The following is a 24,923-nucleotide window of genomic DNA, read 5'->3' on the forward strand; positions in this document are numbered from 1 at the left end:
TTAAAAGATGAATCACCTCTTGCATATAACAATCAGCGGCTTTTAAACTGTACTGAATGTGGAATGGATTTTCTATTATGAACATTAATCACTACATCCTTCAGCTTCTCCATCATGAGAGTTTATGACAGTAATGTAAACAATATGAGCCACTTTGTAATTTTTGTATTCAGATTTTGTTAATGAGTTTCATGCCAGTCTGTCACATTTTCAGGTTGAGCAATAGTTATATTTGTTATACTGCATTATACATGTCACTTGGGGTATGCACTTTCATATCACAGAAATTTAGTTGTATCTTGAGCAGCCTTATAGAAAGCATAACACTATACAAGATGGTTTCATAAGTAAAGAAAACTTACACAGTCAATTTTTGGTAGGTTGTTCATAGCCGAATGCCTGATATGTGGGTCATGGCCTGCCTGAGATAGGAAATGTTTATTATTATTACCAGTTTCAGCCTATTACCAAGTCATTATCAGATGGTCTGTTTCCCCAGATGACTACATTGTATCAGAAACGACTACACTGTACCATAACTGCAGCTTGCCTAGGATGAAGAGTTGCATCAGGTATAATGGTTGGGGCAAGAAATGAGAGAGAGGGTTGGTGGACGGTGGCTGATTGCTGGGAGAGGGCAGCAGAGGCACAAGATGGTAATGTGTCAGCAGTGAGCTCATTTCAGCCATAGGCAGGGGCAGTTGTCAACAGTGCACACCAAATACGAAGTGCATTAGGAGGTATAAATACAACAGGGAAAGACAAAGACTGCTGACAAGAGGGGGTGTGTGCAGCATAAGTAAAGATAAGGTCATTGGGCTGGGTGGAGGTGGGTGTGATACAGATCACTAGTAAAAATTGAGAGTTCAGTAGATCTGCTGTAAGGACAATTGCCATCTATGTAATTCAGAAAAGTTGATGTAGGGTGGATAGATACAGAGAGTGTAGATTATGAAGCAGCTACTGAAATCAAGTATGTTGCGTCAGATCTTGGCCACAGTTTGGTGGTGCCCATCCAGTTAGGTGGACAGCTGGTTTGTGGTCATGTCCATGTACAATGCAGTGCAGAAACTACAGCAGAGCTGGTATAGGACATGACTCATTTCACAGATGCCTTGCCTCTGAAAGAATAAGCTTGCAATAAGACTCTGGTAGGATGTGCAGGGTGGATGTATTAGACAGGTCCTGCACCTGGGTATTCCACAGGGGTATGACTCATATATACAAGGGTTGGAACTTTAATAGTGGCAACTACTTATTTGCAGCTCGTATACTTCTGTCTCTAAGATGGTCGTCGGTTGTGTTCCAAAAATGAACAGCATAGAGACAGAAATGATGACACTTTCTGCAGGATCTGACCAACATTTTGCAGGACACTGCTAAAGCACGTACACTGCAAGCTGTTACTCATTTGTTTGACTGATGGGGGTGCTATGTGTTATACCACCTACCGCACTCCCCTGATTTAGCCCTTGTAAGTTCAACTCAATTTCTAAATTGAAGGAAACACTTCACAGCATTCACTTCACAACTGCTACAGATTTGTCAGGCAATAGACCGCACCGCTCGAGCTGTCAACACAACTGGCACTGCTAAGAGTATCCAACGACTCCCACATCACTGAGAACAGGTTATACACAATGCTGGTGACTAATTTGAAGGTCAGTAAAACTTTGAAATATGTGTTTATTTTGTATGAGCTGTAAATAAATAATTGCCACTACTGAAGTTCCAACCCTCATATTTGGAAAGATCCAGGTGATATTGTTAGATACCAAACAGACTTTGTTCAAACTTAGCTCCGGCCACTAGCGCCACCTGATGTCACTTGGTCCCGCAGTAAGCTGGACGTGCCATGAGGTGCCCAACTCACCTTCCATGTATGCGTCATTTTGGTCCCTCCTGACTGGCGCCAAAATCTGGAGTTGTGACTACATAAGTAAAAACCATGCTGACCCCAGCAATCATCAGTTGTTTTACTCCCAATGACGATGGTGGGGATAGCCACTGATAGCTCAAAAATTTTATTCAAATTGATGGGGCTTGAAAACTGAGAAGATTTTATTCAGACTTTGTTCCTGTCAACCAGATATTCAAAAACATCATTGAGACGACAAAAATCTCACCAGAAGCAGACCACAATTTACTCATAACAGATATTAGGATGAGATTCAAACATATTAAGAAATGACAACAGATAAGGAAATGAGATGCTGGGAAATTGCAGAATGATAATTTTACGAAAGAGTCCAATCACTATGTCAGATGTGGAGAGGTTGGGAGGGGGGAGGGGGGGGGGGGTAACTGAGAAGTCACTGAAAAGTTGAATACAATTAGAAATACAAAGATGGATAGATCAGAGATAGAAACTGGAGAAGTGAAAAGAAAAAGAAATAAGAAAGAGTGGATGACAGGTGACAGGTAGTATACTGTACAAAATGGATGAGTGCAGGAAATGGAAAAATGACAATTTGAAAGAAGGTAGAAGACAGTACAGAAAACTTAACAATGAACTAAGAAAATTAACTGACCAGGCTAGAGAGGACTGGATGAGGAAACAGTGTGAGTAAATAAAGAATTATAAAAAATGAAAATGGGAGAAAATGTACACAACAGTGAATCCTTAACAAGAAGGGAAGTAAGGAAGATAAGCACACAAGAAATGTTTAAAAAAAATGGGAAGAATGCAAAATGTAGAGACATTTGGATGGATTATATGGAAGAGTGCACAGAACATAACACCAGACTGGTTTTGAAAGATGAAGGGAACAGAATGAAGTAAACTGAGATCCTAAGATACTGAAATGGAACTGGAGAAAGCAATTCAGGAGATCTGGGAAAAGAAAGCACTGGGTTGTGACAAAATACCACCTGAGCCACTGAATGTTTTAGGTCCAAAGCCAATAACCAGAGTGACAGAGATAGTTAACAGAATTTGTGACACAGGAATTTAGCCTCAAGATCTGCTTAAGACCATTCTTGCACCTGTACCTAAAAAGTGCAACACAGAAGAATGCAAAGACTACAGGATGATTAATTTTATCAGCCATGTTCCGAAGGCTGTAGCGAATATCATATTATGGAGAATTGAAAAGAAAGTTTAGGAAACTACTGGGAAAGACCAGTTTGGGTTCAGAATAAGTAAAGGAACCTAAGATGCTACAGGACATCTGAGGATGACTGGAGAAAAAATGATAGAAATGAAATAGTAAACTTCCTGGCAGATTAAAACTGTGTGCCGGACCGAGACTCGAACTCGGGACCTTTGCCTTTCACAGGCAAATGCTCTACCATCTGAGCTACCCAAGCACGACTCTCACGACCCGTCCCCAGAACTTTAATTCCACAAGTGCCTCGTCTCCTTAAAGCTGTGGGGATGGGTCATGAGTCGTGCTTGGGTAGCTCAGATGGAAGATCATTTGCCTGTGAAAGGCAAAGGTCCCGAGTTCGAGTCTCGGTCCGGCACACAGTTTTAATCTGCCAGGAAGTTTCATATCAGTACACACTCCGCTACAGAGTGAAAATCTCATTCTGGAAAAAGAAGGTGTTTTATCAACTGGGAGCAGGTGTTGGAACAGAAGCTGGACAGAAGAAACGAGGAGGATAGTTTTGGGGAAGAGCACATTTAAAAAAGTGAGGCAGATAGTAATATCTAGATGAATTCCAAAGGAGCTGAGGAAAATATTTTCTAAATGTTTAGTCTGGAGGGTAGAGTTATAACAGCTATAAAGGAAAAAGAAAGATATGTAGCAACTTAGGAAATGTGTCTACAGAGAATAATACTTAAGGCGAAGAATGCTTAAGAATGGAAAGGTAATGAAGAGAGTAAGAGAAGAAAGAAGATTATTGGAAGTTGTCAGAAAGAGGAAAAAATCCTAGCTGGGGCATAAACTTCATAGGAATTCTCTGCAACAAAGAATTATAGAGGGAAACTGGAAGAAATGAGAGGAAGAGGTAGGAAGAGAACTGGAATGATGGATGGCATGAGAAGAAGATGAACATACAAACAGACAAAGGACGATGCTCAGAAAAGGACATGATGGAGGGCCTCCAGTTGAAACCTGTTACAAGACACATACACTGAAGAAGAAAGATACAGATGACTCATATGGCAAGAAGTGGGAGAAATGCGCCTTAACTCTTCACAGAGCTGTAATGTTTAAACCTCAAATTATATAGATTCCTCCAAGGACTTTCCATTACCATATATTTACACAGTAACTTGTAAACTGAATGGGCCTGGAGGGGCACTAAGAATGTAAATACATTTGTGCTCTGCTGGAAATGAAGGCTACATTTAAGTAGGCAGTACGCGTAGTCTGTAAACGACTATGTTGTTGTACTTTAGGTACAGTCATTAAATGCAGAGTTTCACTTTTATCGTTACTACGCCCACCTAACACACCATCTGACCTTCACAGAAGTGCTGCTGGGAGTTTGTTGGAGACTGATTATATAAGTTGTAAATGATTTTCATAAAGAGTAATTTGATGAATATTCACTACAGTTCCAACATAACAATATATTCAATCTTGAGTACTAGATGTGCATATAACTTACCCCTTTTACAGAGGGTATTAGGAGCTTGCACACGTGATTTTCGCCTAGTTCAGGGGCTGCTGTGAAGCGAGGAAAAGTGTAGGGAAAACAAGTGCCACTTCTTTCTCACTAGGCAGTCAGCACACTGGAATCAACAATGCCTTCAAAGTGCCTACTACTATGTTACAGCATGTTGTACCGTTTAACATGCTAAGGTTTGCAATGGTCAGAAGTGTTCTAAATCAACCCAAAGTCATCTGGCTTCTATAGATTCCTCCACTCCCAGAAAAGGGCCAAGTTTTATTGTGTGTATAGTACACAACCACATAAGTTCCTCCCTACTCCTCCTGCTGCTCCTTCCTTTATTCATGACAGGCTACTGATATTTTAGGGTCACTAAAAATTAATGATGCAAGTAGATTTACGATACTGATAGAGCTGCAGTAAATAAAGTACTTCATTTTGTATTAACAGTTTACACCCAGAGGAAGTATTTTACAGTGTGGACAAAAGTTTGTTTATTTTAGTATTTGAAGTATTTTATATTATGATGTGACATTACACCCAGAAGGATTTTAATGAAACTCACACAGATCATGAAATTTATAAACTCATATCACTCCTTTGCAGTGATTAAAACTTCTACAACACTGCCTAAAAAAACAACTGTACTTCTAAGTCCTGTTTTTGTACCATGAAAGGACATACACGAAATGACATGTGATTTATATGATCAAAATGTAATTTCTCTTTACACGTCAATCTGTAAATAGAATGTTACTCTCGATTCTATCTTATTGCATCATGGACCGTATCTCTGTAGAAGATAGACATGAAAGAGCTTACCCATACTTTCACCCAATGCCCCCTGTTCCAGTCATAACACTAGTATTTACTACACTGCATGTGAAAGCAACCAATTCATGTGCCAATTTCACGGCAGCAACCACAGGTACAATGAGCAACCAACCAACATTCTGCATGAATGGACACAGCCAAACTACAGCCAAGAGCCAACTTTATGACCTAGTTGTGGACGACGTGGCACAGCATAATAAGGTTGGCTTTAATGGCTGGTTAACACTCGACGCCTGTTGAATCCAATTTCCCTACACAAGCCACTCTGTACTGTGCTGCTGGGAACTGTCCTGACACATACACCATTCTCACAATCCCAATGGTATCAATTTCCACTAGTCCTTGTCCTCCATCTGCACCAACTTTCCTTCAAGCTGTTCCCAAACCATTCCATCCTCCTGATACCAAACCACTCTCACACTCACCCTTTTACTTTTCTCCTTCACCTTAGCTCACACATTTCTTCTAGCTTTTTCCTTTCTCCCATTTCTTACTGCCTATCTTTTACTTATGTTAAGTTCTTCAACTTTATCCTTGCAGCCACTCCTATTTTGCCTCATGCATTCCTGTGTAGATAGCAGCCACCTCCCAACAATGCACCTTACTGTTACACATTGAAAAAAATTATTCTAAGCTCCTTACCATGTCCTTCCATTTATTTTCTGTTTAGTTGTGCCCACAGTCCTCCAGCAGTTCAAAAATGACATCATGTCCCACTTGGCTGTTATTGAATATATTTATTTAAGCAAATATGTTGCCATTTCTGAAATACTCTAAGACTGTGGACACAACTAAATGAAAAATGTTCTTTCCCCAATTATATCTCTTCCACATCCCCATTACCTACCTCCCTCTACATCATGACTTGCTCAGTCATGCTACAGAGCAGTGTGTGTGCGTGTGTGCATGTGTGTGTGTGTGTGTGTGTGTGTGGGCGGGTGGGTGAGAGAGAAAAGAGAGAGAGAGAGAGAGAGAGAGAGAGAGAGAGAGAGAGAGAGAGAGAGAGAGAGAGAGAGATCATTATCCATTCGTAACAACATGAAGGCCTCATCCATATTCTTCAACATTATAACATCAATGTCTATAAGTTATAGCTTTCATAATACAAAATTTAATATTGCATACAGACCTTATTTTTGAGCTCCTCTTCAGAACAGAACTGTTCTTGGAGAAAATGTTTTAGTTTCAATAATACATCTCCAAGAGCATCTCTGAATTTTCCACAGAGCAAATCAAGCTTTTCTTGTTCTAAAAAGTGCCATGTTAATGTATCACTGAACCTGACCAATTTAAGTGCATCATCAGACACAGAAACTTGTGATAAGACCTGAAAATAAAATACAGAAATACATCATTTTTATTATAATTTGATGACTTTACATCATTAAGAGGGTATCATAAAGCATGCTTTTTATATTTTTTCTTTATTTTGCATGTTCCATGCAGTTATGGTGTCTATCTTATCTTAAATCCTTCAGTTGTTATAAGTACAGTAACACTATTACTTTGTTAGTATCTGAACAAAACACTATCTTTGTTCTAACACAATGCTGTGCTTAAATCGATTTATCAATAACTAATATGTTTCCATATCTAAGGATGTATCACAAACTTACGGACAGCGTATTAGAAGACAGACAAACACTGCGAAAGTTGTGATCTGCAGGATATTTATAAGTAGACGTCTACATTACTACGATCAGGTTTAAAAAATGCTTGTCAAAACTGAGTGCATTCCTTAACGAAAGGTAATATTACAGGAAAAGTGTAAATACGGCTACCATATTTCCTTTTGACTTAAAGATACTTTCTTTTGAAAAATTCTAGGCTTTTGTTCTTCATTAACAACTATAACAAGTTTACTAAACAATAGGAGGCAAATGATGATTGCTGTCGATTATTTCTATTCGAAAACAAAGAACCACAAAAAGCTCACAAAACAGCACTAAAAATATGGTGCAAATATGGGCCCTCTCTGAAAAGGTCAAAAAATCTTTTACTAAAACAACACAAAATGGTAGACAAGTCTACCAGAGCAACTTGCATATTTAAGCACTTTAAATGAACATCAAATCAAAAATTATTTACAAAAAGAGCAAATATAATGTTTCTTTCAGTCCCATTGGAGTCTAACATATCTAACCTGCACTTCTTCCAGAGAGTCTCAAGAGAACTTTTCATCACAAAATATGCAGGTTGCACCACTGAGTCTGGTGTATCCCCATCGGCACCACTGAGTCTGGTGTATCCCCATCACTAACATAAAAGTCATTATTTCTGTCCACAAGGGTGTGTCTTGCAGGGATTTGAGGAATAATTTGATCATTTTGTGGGTTGAATTAATTTTCTTTTCCTGTAGGCCTTCATTCTTTCCAGCCAAGCCCCCTAGCCAGCAATGAGCAAAATGTGCGTAGAGAGATGAAGACCAAGTCACAGGGTGAGCCCACACAGTATTTTCAAAGGAAAGAGAAGGCCCTTTCGAGAAAGCTTAGGTGTGAAGCAAGAAACATGTACATAGGTGAGTAGGTGAGGGTGAGTACGGACAGAAAGTAATTAACTGTTGAAATATAACAGAAGCAGGCAGGAAGGATTGCTGGAGAGATGCAAAAAGAGCACAAGCAAAATGAAACAAGGCTAATAATATGAGCCTGAGAGGAATGGGTATGCCGAACAAAAATAAAGGTGAACAGAATGAGGGATACCCATGGCACAGGTTAGCGACCCAATGGCTGGCAAAGACAATCAGGGCTACTGATGCACATGAGCAGGCAGCAGGCATGGCACCCTAGGACACATAACATTAGACACTTGAGCAGAGAACAGTATAAGACGATTATTCAGAAAAGTATATCCAAAACACTAGACAGTTGTGTCCAGAACAGCAGAAAAAACATGTGAAATTGAAAAAGCTGCAGTACTAAAGCAGTTTCATGGTTCTCCCACTGGAGGTCACCAGGATGTAGGAAGAACCTACAAGGCAGTAAAAAAGTACCGAGCATGGAACAGTATGAAGAAAAATACAGAAGAATATTACCGGAAATGTGAGAGTTGTCAAAGGAATAAACTCACAAGGAAATGACATTTAAAGATGGATTTAGAGATCACAAAGACATCCCAACACATTTTCGAGGTGTGACATTGATGTCGTAGGTCCATTAAACCACGCAGAGAGAGAAGACAAACATACCCTTACGTTTCAGGATACACTAATCAAGTTTATGGTAGCTGAGACTATAGAACAGCAAGATGCAGACCAATAGTGGGGGTGCTATTTGAAAAAATTATACTGAGATACGGAATATCATCAGTATTGTTGAGTGACGTGGGAAATAATTCCATGAACAAAACCACAAGAAGTATATGTAAACTGTTGCATATTGAGATGATAGGGACTACTAGCTACCATTCTCAAACAATTGGAGCATTAGAGAGGGCACTTTGAACATTAACAGAGTTGCTGTGACAATAGGTAAATAGAGTGCAAACAGACTGGGACAGTTGGGTTCCATTTGTGGTTTTTTTGTGTAATAGGACACTGCACAGTGCAACAGGATATACTGGACATGAATTGTTCTCTGGAAGAGAATTTAACATTTCAGGGACACTACAGAAAGATCCAGCTAGACTGAAGCATATTTTAGATGACTATATGCTAGAGCTAAAGTCACGTATGCAAAAAATGTACCAATGTGTGAGAGAACAGAAAGTGCAATGTAAAGTAAGGAATAAAGATCACTATGATAGAACCCAGAACAGTTCTGTTGTGGGGATAAGGTTCTGCTGTATGATGAGAGAGAACAGTGAGGCATGTTGTGTATGTCAGATACATACTGGTGAGGTCCATACACACTACAGTAGTATGAGCAAAGGGATATAAGGTAGTAAACTATCTGAAACGAAATAAGTATCTTACGGTTCATGCCAAAAGACTGAAGGAATTTTACTAATTCCAGATGTCGGTGTGTTACTGCATCATCGGTATTATTCTTCTGATCATTGCGGTAGAGCACACAAGAAAAGAACTGTACACACACAGATAGCAAAGTTCGAGTTGTCACCTAGACTGTATTACAACAACATGGACAAAGTGAAAATTTACAGTATACTTTGGAGAACTGTGAGTTATTTTATTTGATGAAACTGAAAGAGAAATTTGAGCATACTGACATTCTCATGTGGTGAGCAACTGTATACTCTAAAGAGAGGTTGGCATTACTGAATATGAGTGAAGCAGAGTGTAAAAGAATGGTACTTGCATTAAAGTGGCATGTGGGAAAAATTGAAAAGGTACAGGGTCTAATTGGACAATCGGCATGGCATTTAGCTTGTCTAGAGGTATGAGGGATCTTAAACTTAGTTCTCAAAGTCAGTAACATTCTGTTCGGAAGTAGATGAAGATGATGCCATGTACTTCAAGGTGAAGATAGATGCCTTAGAAGGGGAACAGAAGTGGCTTCTCAGACTTTCAAAGGTGAAAGTGACCATACTTTGAGCTGGCATAATTAGAATATGAGAAGAGTACTGGAAAAAGGTTGCAGAAGCAGTAATTTTAATCACTGTTAATGAGCAGCTAGAACAACTTAAGCGCATTTTCAATGAGTTAGAGTGGAATACGATATGTTAATACCAGCAAATCTCAATGTTCGGAAAGGCATTCTGGAGCCACATCTAAACAAACCAGTTCAGATTGTAAAGTATGTAGAATTGATAAAGGACGACATCAAGGAGAAGCAGTTCTCTGTCAACCTTACAGCATACAGTGGTTATCAATTGGTTGATATTATTGATCTGCATGTTTCCAATGCTGGCAACATTTTCAGTTAAGTTTTGAAGACCCTGTTAGTAGAGGATGATCTGTACAAAATATTACCATTGCTGTCTCAGAAGTGGGAGGAACGAGGCATTTATTTACGTATATTGCCCCCAACAAGGAGTTACTGCTAACTGTGAAATGGCAGTATTTGAAGCTAAGTAGCAAGCAGCTGCAATGTAGAAGAGTACATTAGAGCCTCAGAATACGCAAACAAGTATTTATACTCTACTTCTTGTATGATCATGAGAGATGTGAGATGAAGATGCTGCAACCACTGCTAGAAGTTCCGATGGACTGTGTGCAGAAGTTAACAATGCTGAACTAAAGTCTGTGGACAGCATTATGAATGGCTCTTTGTTGCTTTGGTGGATGGGGGCATTATCACCATCTGTCATGAAGGAAGACCAGCCAATATTGTTCTTTGAGGCACATGAAATTAAAATTTTTAGGTAAATGTCAAGAATATATAGCTCAGATAGTGATACAATCTGAGTATATAATATGAACAAATGTCACCAGCATTCACATTGTGCCAGATTTGAGCACTGAAATAGATTGCTCCATAGTAAATAATGAGAGGAAACATATAAGTGAACTTAAACTGGATTTGCCAATACAGCCAGCAGATCGGCAGTTAGATGACCTAAAACCTGCAAGACATGAGCTGAGTGAACTGCAAAGTTAGACTGAATAATGGAAGAAAAGTGCCTTCAGCAACTTCTCGTTAAGTAATTTCTCTTTCTGGTGTTTCACTGGCTCTGGTGTAGTAATTGTACATACTAACTATATATTTTCTATGCAAATACCGTAAACGTTGCTGAGACTGTATTAAATTTATGTTCAAAACAATGGCCGAAGTTTGTTGGGGAAGAATGTATGCTAAAAACACAATTGTAAATTAGTGACCAGATAGGGATATACTCAGGTATTTTATTAGGAGGACATCTTGAGACAGTGAAAGAATAATTTTTGACAGATCTTTAGTGCCTGATAGAACTAATGGCTCTGAGCACTATGCGACTCAACTGCTGAGGTCATCAGTCGCCTAGAACTTAGAACTAATTAAACCTAACTAACCTAAGGACAGCACACAACACCCAGCCATCACGAGGCAGAGAAAATCCCCGACATCGCCGGGAATCGAACCCGGGAACCCGGGCGTGGGAAGCGAGAACGCTACCGCACGACCACGAGATGCGGGCAGTGCCTGATAGACATGTGCAAAGTGATGTTAGATATTGGGGAGATGAAGACAGAACACTCTTAAGTGTCACAGCAAAAATGGGCAAATGCTGAATATCAGAACTGTAACAACTATTGTAAAGTGTTTTCTCTCTCAGGTATTAAAATTGTAGATATGTTATGAAACATAAATCAATGTATGTAGTGTGAAATTGACTGTAAAATAAAATGTATACTAGACCCATCAGAAAACGGAATCCTAATGATGATATAGAAATGTTTCATATTGTAAAGTAAAATGTATCTTTATACGAGGCATCAGAATTTTAACAATGATATGAAATGTAAGAATGTATATATGTTTCTTTTCCAGGAAAAAGATTTGTTTATTTCATATTTCTTTTGATGAGCATGTTGCACATTTAAAAAATGCAACATTTGAAAGGCAAAGAAGAGAAGCTAGAACAGACAAGTTTACTAGAAAGTATGAAGAAACTGCCACTAGCAGGGCACATTTTGGTATGGCAGTATGTCGACATGGAGCTCATGAAAAATAGCAACAAGGCACAGCAAGGTGTTAGCAATGACCATGTATAGCCACACATGTGGCCTTGTGAGAGAGTGGCTAGAAATTCCAATGTGGAATGGGCGATGTGACCTGTGGCACTGTATAAAGACAGAAGCAACAGCACCCAAGGGAGAATTCAGTTTAGGCAGGCATCCGAGAGGGGGACTTTCGTAGGCTCACATTCATACTTTGCCACATATCTCCTTCCAAAGAAACTTACAGCCAAAAATAGTGTACTTTCATTCGAATCATCATTCACTTTTTGCCGAGATAAGCATTATAGATTGTTGTTGTTATTCAGGTCTTGCCTTTGGTTCGTGTATTTCCTGACTGAGTGCCATAATTCCTTCAACACATTCAGTCAACTAACTGGATCAACCTTCCTCAGCCTCCTGTGCCGTCATGTGTCTAGACTGCTTAATGGATGTGACAACACATTATCAATGTGTATCATGTGGTGTATTTTTTCCTCTTCTCCTGCTCATGTATATTTTGTGGGGTTTGTGGTGGGTCTTATACCAGCACTAGCGGGAAGTCGTGCCCCATGCCAATATAACTGGGCAATATTTTGCCGACCCTAATACATCACTAGATGAAAGTAGCACTACCTTTACCCTCTCTTCTCAGAGTAGTTGTTTGGTGGTCCAGATCCTTCCGTGCCACCTCCCTGTCGATCCAACTGAGGTGAAGATTCCTGGAATGCTTCTGCAAGTTCTCTCTACTGTGCTACTAAATAAACAGCCACACTTCTCACAAACAGGAGTATATTTTGCTCAACATTTTCACATTTTTTTAAACACAACAACAAACAATTGCTACGGTAATACCACTCTCTTGAGTACATTCAAAAACGTCTGTACATGCATACTTTGGGACCTGAGAGAGCAAACCAGATAAACGACTTCTGCTGTTCAATTGTTCATTATGCCCTTGTTGGTGCATCATTTACTCCATGGCTCTCAGATTTAGGCACTTGCTGCACGATGGCACAAATGACTCCTGGGCAACCAGTGGCTGAAATATCATTTTCTTTTTTTCTTTTCTTTTTTTTACTGGTTCTCTTCTCGCCAGCTCCACCACTGTTCCACATTCACTGCACACAAGAAAGGAAAACACAGTTTCCCTTTCCCAAGACATTTATTCTTGTTCAATTTATTCATGAGCATCTCTTGTCGACGGCTTCCCAATGGTGTGTTGGGATGTTAACAAATATCCCGAAACACTACACATCCCACCACTCAGACAAGAGAACTCGTGCTTAACTCTCTAGTTACATACACATTTTTGCTAACAATTCTATTATTACTAGCCTACTCTTACATCTTAAAGCTGCCTTTACATAATCTCTCCAACATAGCTTTTTATAATCGCTGATGATCACTCGTGACCATGTCCACTTAATCCCTTAACTACTTTGTTCCTGTTTGGCTAATTCATTCATTTTCTTCATACTTGTAATATTATTTCTCATATCTTATTACTTTCTTTAACACCATGGCTAGCTTTACTAGATCATCCAAAGTATGTGAGGAATGTGCATAGGAATACAAACATATTACTTGTCATTAATGTTGTTCTTAAGTTCGTTTTAATTTGTGATCCTCTTGACCTCATAACCAATTAATCATTTTCATTTTTGATTTAAGACAATTTTACTATCTATCTACTGGATGATTGTGAGACATTTATTCTGATATACTTAGACATCATAATATTATTCGTCTTTAAATAGGTAAAGCAATATTGACCTTTACATAGATAGCTCATCTTTCATTATTATACTGACTATAAACTTCCTGAGTTTCCATTATACTGACATCTAAATCTTTTCTTCATAGAGAACTTAACTTCGTAAATATCCCACCTCCCAAGAATATGGACTTGTATTGCAAAGCCTTTGTGAGCAATAATGTGGAGGTGTAAATTGTCCCCACACTGCACTCACATCTTTCCACCTCTTTAGTATAAACCATTTGGAAAAACCTCTTGTTATTTATTACCAATTTTAAGAATAATCTATGGATTAACCTTTTAACAAAACTTATTCCCCCTTCCACCAAAGACCACTTCTGTGTCTTAGTACAGTAAAATATATCTATTTCATTCAGTGTGGTAGTGCCCCATATTAATTCCTAGTCAACTATGGTACAGGTCAATCCCCTTCTTGGTGACCCTGCCCGCACAGTATAGGTCAGCCTTTCTTAGGTCTGTCTATCTGCCTTTTATTCATCATTCCTAATTAGAGAGTAAACTCCACATTTCAGATATATTTATATCTTCCATTACTTTTTCTTCTACTTTCTCCCATTATACTTTGAGGTTCCCTTTTGATTTCCATGTCTGCACTCTATTTCAGATGTTAAATCTTTTGTTTACTACCTTCTCCATATCTTAACCCATGCTCCAGCTACATTACCAATTCAAAAACTCACTGTTTCTACTGCCACCTTCTATTAATCCATTTTCTGTACCTGTACCCTATCTTTCTATTTGTCATCCCATTATTATAGTCACGTCAAATACTATTTAGTACTTGGTTGCTTATCCTCTCTCCCCTCCTAATTTATGACGCGCTTTTTTTTAAGTTTATTTAGTGAACTCTTGGATTATATGTCTTTAGTTTGTTGGCATTATATAAACCTTTCTCCTGACCAGTACATGGGTCAATTAAATAGTATGCTTTCAGGTGTGGACTATCCATGATCTTAAATGGTCCTGCATATTTCAGAAAAAATTTCTGCGTTTCCTTTTTAAGATTAGAACTATGACGTTCTTCTTTTACCAACACAAAATTGTTTATTTCAAATGTTGGGATTATTGCTGATGTATTACAATTTTGTAATCTTTTATTAGCTGATCTACACTATTGATTTTCTGCTATTTTGTCTACGTTAGCACTTTCTTCCTGTTGTACATCTTGCCATTTGAAGAATTTTAACAGTGGTTCTCCCATAAATTTTCTTCATAGTATTTCTACAGGAGACAATTCCGTAGAAAAATGGGGTAGTTCATTCAAAACCATTTGAAATTCTGGCAATAATTTTGCCCAAGTTGTATGTCTTGGTGAACAGTAAGTTCTGCATAAATGTCCTATCTCCTTCATAACTCTTTCAAATGGATTCGATTTTGGATTATATTTTTATATCACGACATGCCTTACGTTCTCCCAAGCTAGAAACTCTTTAAATGATTGACTCATAAACTGTGAACCATTAGCTGTTAATAATCTCTTAGGTTTTCCTACCTCTACAAAATATTTGTGCATACAGTTTATAACTGTCTCTGTGTTAGCTTGTTTAATTGGATATAATGTAATATAATTAGACCAACACTCTAATAGAACGTAAATATATCCGACACCTCCTTGACTTGATGGTAATGGTCCATAAAATCCAAAGCTGTTAAATCATGTAAAGCCCTATGTATTATAGGATACATTGTGTAATGTGTTCCTTTACTATTTTCCTTCACCTTTTGACAGACTTGACATGTCCATAGTAATCTAACAACTTTCATACCTAGGTGTTTAAAATGGTAAAACTTTATCATATGTTTTATACACTTCCTTATTCCTAAATCCTCATAACCTTTATGTATAAACCAAATTAAATCATTCTGTGCACACTCAGGTACACATAATTTCCAATATGATGTACTTGCATTTGCTCTCCAAAACACCACTTGATTGATCACTGTCCAAAGTTTGTCCTCTGTGGGAGGTAACTCATTTTTCTCATACTTCAACATTTTAAGATTTAATTCTACTTTGTCTTTCAGTCCTTCCCTGATTTTATTAGCTAACACACATACTTTGTCTATCGTATAGGTTATTTTCATAACATTTATATTAAAAAAATCATTCCTGGTCCAGTATATCTCTGAGAATTACTCATTCCTAATGGCAATCGTGATAAAGCATATGGTACGCAATTTAATGTTCCCTTGATGTACAGTATTTGTATCTGAAACTGTTGTAAAAACAATATCCACCTCATGAGCCTCCGATGTAATAAACGACTTTCCATTAAGAATATCAATGCTTGGTGATCTGTATAAATAACGATATCTGAACCCCAACTCAGTGTTTCGAATTTCTTTAAGCTGCATACCACAGCAAGTAATTCACTCTCCATTGCTGTATAATTCAGCTGATGTTTGTCTACGCTGCAACCAGCAAAAGCAATGGTTTTATGTTCTTCCTCTTCTGGGTCCTATTCCTCTTGAAATACTTCTGCTGCTATGCCATATTCTGAGGCATCTGTTGCGATGCCAAATGGTTCATGAAGACTCTGGTGGTTTCAAATAGGAGTATTGACTAGGGCAGGCTGTTCCAGCTCGTCGGCTCCGTTGTGAGCCATGGAGCGCTCCCTGCTCCAGGGAGCCGTGTCGCTCGCTGTGACCATTCAAGCGGGCCAGCACGCCGGAACGTGGCACGTCCTGTTGCGGTGTAATCGAGTGGTACCACATCCGAGAGTTCTTCAGTTACTTGCAGCTCCATGTCGACACCATGCACAAAGACTGCAAGCTGAGCACAGTCCGATATGTCGGTGCTTTTGTCAAATGCTAGCGAAAATGCAACAAAGCTCTCCGCCTTTTTTCCTGAGCTGTGTTTCTGAATCCATGCCATGCCATGTCAAGGATTCGACGAGACATTGTTAGTTTTGACAGGCAAACCCCTTCAATTGCGTTCACCTCCCTTGGAAACAAACATTCTGCAACTTCTACCACGCATGATTTTACAAGTGGTCCCACCGAAAACGGCTTGCCACTCGTCGCAATGATGTGAGCGACCCTGTAGCTTGCTCGAAATGCAGATTCAGCCGTGTTTTCTCCGTTCGCATTCACCTGAAAATTATAAACGCATTACAGAACACGAACTATGTTGCATGTTTTGATACCCTCCGTATTACGAAACCATTTTTAACTTATGTCTCCTAGTATGTCGTTCTTAAGCCAGGCTTCCAGTTTTCTGCATGCAACACCTTCTACGTGATCATTGTGCGCTGCGTGAAGACGTGTATAATGTCATTGTATATTGTACCTCTTCGCAGAATTAAATACTTTTTGACATATAAGACACTGCAGACGACCATCCCTCTCAATGAATAGAAAGGTATCCTCGAATAGAGGCACAGGGCTCCTGTTGCTAGTCATAGCTGTCATTGAACACGGATTATTGAGTCAGTTGCGGCTGCATGCGGCCAGGGGGCAGTGAGTTCGCTTTCCCCCTCCACGCAGGCTCCGAGCTGCGACAGTGAGCACTCCGGAGCGCTCCAGCTCCCTCGAGCTCGGTTGGAACAGCCTGGACTAGGGTATCCTTTTACTTACTGGAATGCCTTTGATGCATTTTCATCCCATATCCAAATGGCTCTGAGTGCTATGGGACTTAACATCTGAGGTCATTAGTCCCCTAGAACTGACAACTACTTAAACCTAACTAACCTAAGAACATCACACACATCCATGCCCGAGGCAGGATTCGAACCTGCCACCCCGTGTGGTTCCAGACAGAAGCGCCTAGAACCGCTCGGCCATGACGGCCGGCCATCCCATATTCATTTCACCTTTTGCTTTAATAGCGATAGCAGATGTGGATTTTTCATGACTTGTCCTTGTATATACCGCCTATAAAATCCCACTAATCCTAAAAAGGAACATAACTGTTTCACATTCTGTGGATGTGGATAGTCTCTCTAATGCGTTCTGGATCTGGCTTAATTCCTCTTATTCCTACGAGATGTCCCAAGAATTTTAGTTCCTCTAGCCCAAAATGTTATTTAGTGAGCTTAATAGTTATTCCCTTGGTATAGAATTTCTCTAGTTCTCTTGCAAGTAAATCGCAATGTTCCTCCCAGGTTTCTGAAACAATCAGTATATCATCTACATAAATCAGTAGCTCTTGTAACAACTTTCTCCCTAATGCTTGATCTAATGCTCTTACAAAAACTGATACTGATATGTTTAACCCAAATGGCAAAATTTTAAACTGGTATGACTTTCCATCATATAGGAATGCAGTATAAGGTGTAGATTTTTTACCTAATTTCACCTGCCAGTACCCAGCTGTCAGGTCCACAGAACTAAAATAATTTGCTTTTGCAAAACGAGCAAGTAGTTCATCTCTGCATATGGAACGATCTCTCTCCGGTTCAATGTGATGATTCAAGATTCTCGCGACTAGTACTAGGCACACACCTCCTGTTACCTTTCTGACAACTAAAAATGGATTGTTGTATACATTTGTACTTCTTTTTATAACATAATTATCTAACATTTTATCTATTTCTTCCTGTACTTCCTGTTTTACGTTGATAAGTACAGGGTAAGGTCTACAGTAAAAAGGTTCCTTGCTTTTGATCTTAAAACTACACACATAATTTCCTATGCTCCCTGGTTTGTCTGAAAATACATCTGAATATCTGCATAAAATTCCATATAACTCTTCCTTTTGAGTAGGGTTAACAGTTCCGATTCATAAGCCTTTGCATACAAATCAGCTTTACTTGCAGTTTGTTGTAGATTACTTACATCCTTCTCCATTAAACTCATATTCACTATTAACCGTAAATTATTACTCCCATTTAGTCCTTGACATAGAGCTGTCTTAAACAAGATCTCTTTATTATAGTTGTCTACATTGCACTTAAAAGAACCACTCTGAAAATCTATTACTACTGCATATTTCATTAACCAATCTACTCCTAGTAATACTCGCGTATTTATTTTAGGGACTATTAACATGGTTTGTTCAAACACCAGCTGATCTATTTCAAATATAATCCTTGTTTCTCATTTCACTACATTGCTCTTAGTACCTGTAATACCTACAATATGTACTCCCGTAACAGGTAACTTGAGAAATTCCTTTATTCTTCCACTTTCCTCCGAAATTATTGATACTTCGCTTCCTGAATCAATGTAAATTTCCACTCCTTTATTTCCTATTCTTCCGAATACAATCGGTTTGCATCGCACTTTTTCTAAATTCTCCTTTTCCGCTAGTAACCAATCATTAATAGGTGATATTTTACTATAAGCAATCATTTTACTTATATATGGGCCGAGTATTGTTCTGTGACATCCTGGATTCTGGTCCTTGACATAGGATTGTTCTCGTTTTCCATCACTATGACGGGATCCCAGTTGGAACTTACTTCCACAATATGCTGATTTTCCTGTGTCATTATTTCATGGCATATTTATTTGTTGATTTTGAGGTTTAAACACCTGAGAGTTGATGTTATCAGTCTGAATTCTTCCCCCTCTAGGGTTATTGAGATTTAGACCATTATCCCTGCTGTGAACAGTTTCATTACTGCTTACTCTACAATAATTGGATTCCTTCGTCCGTGGCAAGGAATTAGGAACAGATTTGTTATTCCTATTCCCTGTATTTTGGCCATTCACTGAGTATTTTTCATTTATTTCAGTATTCCGTGTGTCTAAACCTTCAATAAACGTTAATAACTCATTCACGGTTTTCCACCCTCCTTGTCAAGTGTGGTATGGTAAATGTCTAATGAGTACTTTTACTAACTGCATTTCATCTATTGGATCATCTAAGTACTTTGATTTTGTCAGATGCCATTCTATGTACTTTTTATAATTCCCCCATGAATTATTGTATGGAGTAGGGTCTAATAACTTTAAGATTAATTTTTCCTGAGTACTTGAAGACCAGTACTTTCTCTTAAAGCTTTCCGCAAAATCTTTCCAAGACAAATTCTTCTGCATGAGCATTTCCCCATTCCGCCGCGTCTCCCATTTAATATCCTAATGCGAAATTATTTTCTTTAAGTCATCGCAATTTTTAGGTATAGATCTGGCAAACACTAGTAAAAAAATAAATTGGGTGTACATCACTGTCTGGTTTATACTTTGGAAACTGTTTTGCTAAATTAAATGCATTACCTATAGATAAACCCTCTGTTACATCTTTGGTTACTCCTGTCATAGTTTCAGGTTTACTATTTTCTAATTTCTTTTTATTATTGTCTATTGCTTTCCATATTCTGTCATGTTCTTGTTTACCGTTAATTGTACCCTTCCCAGAGGTGATTTTGTCATTATTTATTTCTGTTTCGTCTTTTACTTCTTTTTCTACGAGTAACAGTAAACGTTTTTCCAAATGTTTTATAGCATCAGGTGTACCTGTTAAAGCATTTTCATGTATGGACATGATACGCTTATTTATGTTTGAAATACTAGCTCGTACTGCTTGAAATCAGGAATTCACATTATCTACATAGCCCATCCACTGTTGGGTTGTTAATCTAAAATGATCTGTTAACATTTGTTTATCTACTTGTTGCACCTCTATTGGCACTGATTCTCATAATTCACTTACTCTATAATTTATTTCCATTATTTTAATGTTTTGATCATTAATTTGTGCGTTAAAGTTAGATTCTAAGTTAGCTTTAACCTCTTGTATTTTATGGTTGAGTATGTCATCGATTGATTCAGTAATTTGTTCCTTAATAGACTCAACTAATTCTACTTGTTCTGCTCTCCGTCCTTTCCTAACATCCTCTGCTTGTTCTTCAATTATACCTTGTAGTATCGCCTTATCCTTCTCTGTTTGTTCTTTAATTATACCTTCTAGTGTCAATCTTAACTCCTCGTTTAGCAGTGCCATCTTTCTTGTGATCGGCATACACTATTTATTACCAATCGACAATATTAATATTGAACCCTATACTCACAGAAATGTCTCTACTTTTTCACCCTTCTGCAGAACTGTGAACTGCGTGATGGTTGTAGAACAGCATAAAAGCATCTCACTCCAGCAGTCCTGTTTGCAAAATACTTGTGGTTCACTGTAATGGCTGGTAACTGGGTTTTACAGTATTCCGATATGCTGTCTATATACGTATATAGACATGGTGAATTAATATAACCTTTACCTTTCTCAACCTCTTAGGCCTGCAACAACGATATTACTCCAGTGGAATGGTACTCCAGTTCACTGGGGACTGGAAGTGTGTGTCCTCTTGCTCAAACTTTTCCAATGTTATGAGTGTGAGTAGGCAGACACCTACCACAGACACCACATTTCTTGATTTCTTCATCTAAAGTTCCATGACAGATCAAATTTATCCCACTAAAGTGTCCAATACGTAAGATGTCAGGGCCCCAACCGTTAATGTCATCACTCCAGAGATAAAGTATATGTTGTTGGAAACTGAGTACATGAAGGAAGTCATCCTTGCAACAAAAGCACTAAGATTAAAGTTTTGGGATTGTTATCGTGTAATAAATTTTAAACACCAATATGTTACTTCAAATTTTTACTGGTTTGGATCCTGGTAACACAATGAAGTCATGAAACTGTGTGCCCAACTCGTTCCCTCCCCAATCCAAACACCTTCATGTCTGTGTAAATAGGAAAAGGAAGAGATGGAAGTGGATAAATGAACAAACGATAATACTATCTTGATAAATTTCATAAATGCCATAGTAAGTCCAGGATGGAATAACAATTATATCCTTTCTGTATCACAGTAAACATATTTACTTCTATCTCCTCTCCTCTTGTATCGCATTAACCTTTTACAAGGAACTCTGAATATTATGCTGAAGGCTAAGATGTTGAAAAATAACTGATACCTGTGATTCCAGAAACTTTAACTGCCACTGCTGTATGCACAAATCTCGATTACGAATCTCTGCTTGGAACAACATTTTCTGTTCTTGATACTTCTCTTTCTCCTTCTGCAAACAGTTACATGTATCCTTCAGATCAGCCTCTAGTTTCTGCTTTTCATTATTTAACAGCTGTGGATAATGAGATAAAATAATTAGTTTCCAGCAAAATTGCTTGTCAAGATTTTTCATGTTGTATTAAAGTGCTGCACAATGCTTAATTGAAATAAAATGACTCCATATTCTGACACAAATTTGTTTTCAAATTTCGTATTTTACCTTTCATACATTACACTGAACACTATTCTCTGATTTAAAGACTATACTTCATGACTCATGAACACTTGAAATTTATCAATAATTTTTTACCACATTTTATGGACAAACTCATTTTTCCTTTTTTCTTGGTTGCAAATTATTATAGGAAATTAGGTTAGGCTGTATCAAAGATTGTCAAGTTCAGCCAAAGCTGCTTTTAGTGCTTACTCCACGGATTAGTTACCATTACTTACTTTCTTTTGAAATGAAGGTCAACAATTTACCAAATTCAAGTTCTCATTTTCTGGCTTAGAGATTAAGACACTGGACTCATATTTGTAGGTTCAGCGGGATTCAAATCCCTGTTTGTCCTACTTTAATTTTTTTGTGTTTTCATAACTCACTTGAGGCAAACACCAGTATAATTTTCAGAAAGGCCACAACTGAGTTTCTGCCCAAGGCTTGCTTCTAATGAGCCCACTTTCATTAAATTTTAAATGTTCTTTCTCCTTTCAACCTGTAATTCCACAACTATTTCCATGATTGTGCTTCACACCTTTCGGTCATCTCCTCATTCTCTCTCTCTCTCTCTCTCTCTCTCTCTCTCTCTAAACAGCCTTCTCTTCACCAGTGATTCTTACTTTTTAAGAGACTACAAGGGAAGAAGCAAAGTGAAATTTTAACATCCTGATTACTGACAGCAGAGTACCATTTCAGTTGGACAATGAAAACAGAAGACTATGCTCATGAGCTTGTTCAAAGCAACATCACTTGCCAGAAATGGTTTGGTGAAGTTAAAAATTAAAAACAGAAAAACTAACAGAGAAATGGCAGGCAGGGATCTGAACAATGCTTCTATGGGTCCAGTTTCTTAATCAGTAAGCCGCTCTTGTCAGTTTCTGGACCATAAAGTTGTCTGTTGCTTGCATTTTGTTCATTTTCATTCAAGATGTCTTGAATATCTTTGTTAACTCAAATTTTCATTTCCATTTTTGTTACATTTTCATTACATTTTGAGTCTCCTTCCCCCTGTATCCATGTATAGATAAAAGAAGTTTTTTTTTGATTGTGAGAATAAGTGCTTCTTATGTTGCAGTTACCCATATAAAATATAAGTAGTGGACATTCTGATAATACATTAAACTAATAGGAATGTGATATAGGGATAGCAGAAATACAGTCACTGCTAAGGTAGGTGCTTGTCAACACCACTGACAGAATTGATCCATAGAATGTCCACAGTTATAGTTCAATTCATTAAGTGGCTGTTAATACAGGGTACAGAAAAAACTGCACAGTATACACCATACAACATAATACCAACAAATAATGTGGTCAGGTTGCATCTTTTACAAGTCGATCATTATTTGGATGATCAGCCTATGTGATGTGGTGTGTGCAGAGAGGTATTACCTTCTTCAACTGCTCACTCTCCATCAGTTCTGTATCCAAACTGCAGCTGACAGCCAGGGATACTGAAGAAAAGCTTTTAATTATTTATTTTCATTTTCTAATGGCAAGTGTTTACAGTTTCCTGGAAGGATAGTATTTTCGCATACTTTTGCAGGTTTCTGTTCTTATTATGGTTTTTGTTATAACATAGCACTGTGCCCTCCATTAATTATTATGAAAAAATACAACAATTTTAGTTTTAAAAATATGGATGATGTCTTCTCCTATCCTAATGTAAAAAAGAAGAAGAAGAAGAAGAAGAAGAAGAAGAAGAAGAAGAAGAAGAAAGAAAGGCTGAAAAGTTGGTGCTATTTCAGTTTGTAAAATACATTGACTGTATGAGTATAAAATGACTTGAACTTGGTGTCTCGAGTTAAAGAGATAATTAGCATTGCTTCGAGGAAGACAATACGTACCATTTGAATTTTCTCTCTCCCTGTAATTTCAGTCTTCAGCAACTGAAGTTCTATTTCTAATTTCTTTTTCTCAGTTTGTTCTTGATTCAGTTTCTCTCCAATTAAATTGTTATCCTAAAAATGGAACTATGTATTAACACATGACCAGCTGAAAATAATAATGGTTCTCCAAAAACAAATTCATTGTTCTTTTTATAATAAGCCTGAAGATTCACTTCGCTACTTCCTGTGAAATGTATGGATCAGTATGCAAGATATTGCTACACAGTCAAACCAATCTTCTCACTCTGTAGCACTAGTAATTAAACAATTTGTATTAATGTGGACATAGTTTCAGGACAAACTTTTAAGGAGTGTCAAATTCACAAAATTTATTCAGTTTACAAAGTGTGGTACATTGATGGAACCTTTTCCCAGCACAATACTGTTCATCACTTCATGCATACATTTGTGAACCATTATTTTAACAAAATTGTCAGACATACAAATAGATTTAATATTTAAAAACTGTTGCTCCCCTGATATAAAGTAAAAATTGGGAATTACCATAACAAAACAAATTAATCGATATGGAATGTTTGTATTCATGTGATTAGTCCTGCAAATGAGAAACATTCAACTGAACCAAATACAATACTATCAAACCCAATACTATCAAACAACAGATTATCTACTTCACTCAGTGGTATGAAAGGTTGTCTCTCTCTTCCTTAACCCTTGCCCCTTCTTTTCCCTCACTTCTTCATTCTTCATCAAAACCACTCCACTCAAACTCTCTCTTCCTCAATGCAACACCGTAACACTATATACCACTATTATTGGGTGTGTATTTGTGTGTCCATGTGCTCGAAAGAACAAAAGTTTAGAAGCTGATATACCACATTCCATTTTCTGCTTATATACCTAACTACCATTCCATGCCTCCACTAAACAGCAAGTGACTATCCCAACACACTAGAGTAGAACATAACTCATACACTGCTCGTTCCATTCACCCATGGTGAAGAGATGTGTCTGTAATGATGATGATGATGATGGTCACAACAGCATAGTCTGTGCACATGGCATCAAGGTCTTTAGCATCTACATTAAAATTTGATTAAATACATATAGATTATGTTGTATATTGACCTAGGCTGACTATGAATGCTGCAAGTCCAATATCTTCACCCTGCGAGTTTGCCTACCCGTC

The 24,923-nt window shown here is 37.9% G+C and overlaps 1 protein-coding gene across 1 annotated transcript in view; it reads right to left on the bottom strand.

The window, feature by feature from the left end:
- LOC124593751 (A-kinase anchor protein 9-like) overlaps window positions 1-24,923 on the bottom strand; it is a 505,072-nt gene that overhangs the window by 328,488 nt on the left and 151,661 nt on the right. The window contains exons 10-12 of the mRNA XM_047132086.1: window positions 23,732-23,845; window positions 21,570-21,737; window positions 6,527-6,724 (exon numbers count right to left, since the gene is read on the bottom strand). Of these exons, the coding sequence (XP_046988042.1) occupies window positions 6,527-6,724; window positions 21,570-21,737; window positions 23,732-23,845 (480 nt within the window). The remainder of the gene's footprint in view (window positions 1-6,526; window positions 6,725-21,569; window positions 21,738-23,731; window positions 23,846-24,923) is intronic.

Source organism: Schistocerca americana, chromosome 2, assembly GCF_021461395.2.
Source record: "Schistocerca americana isolate TAMUIC-IGC-003095 chromosome 2, iqSchAmer2.1, whole genome shotgun sequence".
Lineage (NCBI taxonomy): Eukaryota > Metazoa > Arthropoda > Insecta > Orthoptera > Acrididae > Schistocerca > Schistocerca americana.